General features: G+C 59.6%; 1 protein-coding gene across 1 annotated transcript in view; it reads left to right on the forward strand.

The window, feature by feature from the left end:
* Positions 1-327: 327 nt before the first annotated feature.
* Positions 328-3,151, forward strand: part of LOC113476010 (olfactory receptor 52B2-like) — a 10,611-nt gene continuing 7,787 nt past the window's right edge. Inside the window, exon 1 of the mRNA XM_026841284.1 lies at positions 328-1,277. Coding sequence (XP_026697085.1) covers positions 337-1,277 — 941 coding nt within the window. The 5' untranslated portion in view covers positions 328-336. The remainder of the gene's footprint in view (positions 1,278-3,151) is intronic.

Genomic DNA, 3,151 nt, shown 5'->3' on the forward strand with positions numbered 1-3,151 from the left:
TTTACAAGCCTCACTGTGACAGTGGATAAAGCGGGGCTAGAAGAGGATGTGGCCTGTTTTGCATGGTGCAAATGGAGGGAGACCGAGGTTTTCCTTGCAGAGGCAGTTTGTAGGGTTGCTGGAGAAGAGCGGTAGATTCCGTTGTACAGCAAACCAGAGTGAGTGAACCCCTTGGCATCAGAACAGGCTCGGGTTGAAGGCAGCGGCCAGCGGGACACTGCCTGCGCCCATTTGTACACACTGCAGGCGGTCATGGGCTGATGCCAGGCTCACCAGGCGTTATTTATCCTTTCTCTTGCACAGAGCGGTCAGGCTGACACCCGGCTCTGAAGCACCATGTATGAGCTCAACGAAAGCAGCTTCGATCCCATCACCTTCGTCCTGACGGGCATCCCGGGCCTGGAGGAGTCTCACATCTGGATCTCCGTCCCCTTCTGCCTGATGTATGTCACCGCGGTCTTTGCCAACTCTGTCCTCCTCTTCGTCATCATCACGGACAGGAGCCTCCACGAGCCCATGTACCTCTTCCTCGGCATGCTGGCTGTTTCCGACCTCATGCTTTCGACCACAACGGTGCCCAAAATGCTGGCCATCTTCTGGTTCAGTGCCAGGGAAATTTCCTTCGATGCCTGCATTACACAGATGTTCTTCACCCATTTCAGCTTCATCGTGGAATCCTCCGTTCTGCTGGCGATGGCGTTCGACCGGTATGTGGCCGTCTGCGACCCGCTGCGCTACTCTTCCACCCTGACGCCCCCGGTGATCGGGAAGATAGCCGTCACGGCTGTGGTCCGGGGGTTCTGCATCATGTTCCCCCCCATCTTCCTCCTGAAGCGGCTGCCGTACTGCGGGCACAACGTCATGCCCCACACCTACTGCGAGCACATGGGCATCGCCCGCCTGGCCTGCGCCGACATAAAAGCCAACGTCTGGTACGGGCTGACGACGGCTCTCCTCTCCTCCGGCCTGGACGTCGTGCTCATCGCTGTCTCCTACGCTCTGATCCTCAGGACGGTCTTTCGCCTTCCGTCCCCGGAGGCTCGTCTCAAAACCCTGAGTACCTGCGGCTCCCACCTCTGTGTCATCCTCATGTTCTATGTGCCTGCCTTTTTCTCCTTTCTCACGCATCGGTTCGGCCACCACATCCCAAGTCACGTTCACATCCTCCTGGCCAACCTCTACGTCGTAGTCCCGCCGATGCTCAACCCCATCGTCTACGGGGTGAGGACGAGACAGATCCGGGAGCGCGTTGTCCGCCTCTTCTGCCCCTGCCCCGGGTGGGGCAGGCGGTGCTGAGCGCTGCCGGAGGGAAGGGGCACAAGGGACGTGGGAGGCAGTGCCAAGCGTGCAGCACTTGTCACCCTGGAGGAACAGCTTTGCCCAAGAGGTTTGAGAGAAGCTGAGGGTGGTGGGATTTCTGGAAATGTGGGTTTGGGTCGTCCAGTCCCTTCACTGCCAATGGTTTCTCCTAGAGACGCTTCCCCTGAATTGTCTCTCTAGCAGAGACCGGGCGAGTTCAGCTGAGGGGCATCAAGGCTCCTGCCTCTCCTGATTCACCGTCACCTCCAGCTGCTGATTTTGTTTGCTGTCCTACAGCTTTGTATCTGTTTGTTCCTTCACCCGCTCTCTCAGTGCCTGGACAGCGAACACCCCGTCAGTCATCTGACCAGAGCCCGGTGCAGGACCCACGGCCGGCTGGGCAGGGGCTGCTCACACGGCGCAGGTGATGGCCCATCCTCCTGCCTGCACGGGGACCGCTGCGCTGCGGAGGGACCCGGCACCTCCTGGAGGTCTGGGAAAGGCTTTAGTGTCCTGTGCTGAAGGGAAACCGTGATGTCCAAAACTGAATTCAAGTGGAGTGCAAAGGGACAAGTAACCAAGGCCCCAGCGCCAGGCCCCGAGGGAATGGCCTCAAGCTGCCCAGGGCAGGGTCAGGCTGGCTCTGAGGAAGGATTTCTGTGCAGAAGGGGCTGTTGGGCGTTGGAATGGGCTGCCCAGGGCAGGGGGGAGTCCCCGGGATCCCTGGAGGGGTTGAAGAGTCGGGCTGAGCCAGCGCTGAGGGATCTGGGGGAGTTGGGAACGGTCAGGGGGAGGCTCATGGTTGGGCTGGAGGGGCTGCAAGGGATTTTCCAACCCAGATGATTCTGGGATTCCGTGACAAGTCTCCTCCACCCCACACTTCCCACAGGGATATTTTCTGTCTCTGTAAGAACACTGCAGTGTGAAGTCGGTTGCGCCTCAAGTCCCACGTGTCTGGTTGGTTACCCTCCGCTTTGGCGCCATCCATTTGTTTTACCCTTCAACACCAAAGCAGCTTTGCTGAACTTTTTCTTGTTCCTCTCCTTGGTGCATGCACCAGTTGGGTCAGTAATTCCTGAAGTCAGTGTCAAGCTGCCTCAGACAGGCGTGAAAAGCGATGCAAGCGTGAAGCAGAGCACGAGATGCTGCTGGAGGAGCAGCAAGGACGGTTCTGTGCATCTGTGTACGGAGTTCATCATCATCATCAGCTTCATCATCAACCTGTCCAGCAAGGAGAGCCCTTCTCGTGCCTCCCTCTTCCTCAGCAAAGGCAGCCGTGCCGGCGGTCAGAGCAAACTCATCTGCTGCCTCCCGGCGAGGTCAGGAAGGGGGGGACTCACCCCAGAGCGGGGAGCGCCAGCGCTGCGGGACTGTCCCAGGCGCTCGGGGGTGGAGGGAGCACCGGAGCCCTCGGCGGGAGCTTGCCGGGAGTTCTGGCCTCTGGGGAAGGTCCGTGTGCTCTGCACCCGCTTTTGTGGTGGGTTTCTGATCAATCACTGTGATGTGGAGGACGTGGAGGTGCCAACACCACGGTCCTCTCAGAAGGCTTCTGGTTCCTGCTGGGACGTTGCTGGAGCTTCCCAGCCCTGTGGAAGGTCACAGCAGCGCTGAGGCCTGCCTTGCTCTTGCCACCAAACCACCCTCGGAGCTGCGGCACCGCCTTCCATTCCACGGGGGAAGCAGCTCTGGGATGAGGAGGAGGAGGGAGTGCACCGGAGCCCAGAGACATTTTTCTGGGTGCGACGCTGAGACAAACGCTTGCTTCTCCTCTCGGCGTTGGGCCAACTGCCGGCTGTGATTCTCCCTTACACCCCGCACTGAGACATGGCGGGGCTGGGCACTTTTTGGCCCC

Source organism: Athene cunicularia, assembly GCF_003259725.1.
Source record: "Athene cunicularia isolate RWA chromosome 1 unlocalized genomic scaffold, athCun1 chr1_part4, whole genome shotgun sequence".
Lineage (NCBI taxonomy): Eukaryota > Metazoa > Chordata > Aves > Strigiformes > Strigidae > Athene > Athene cunicularia.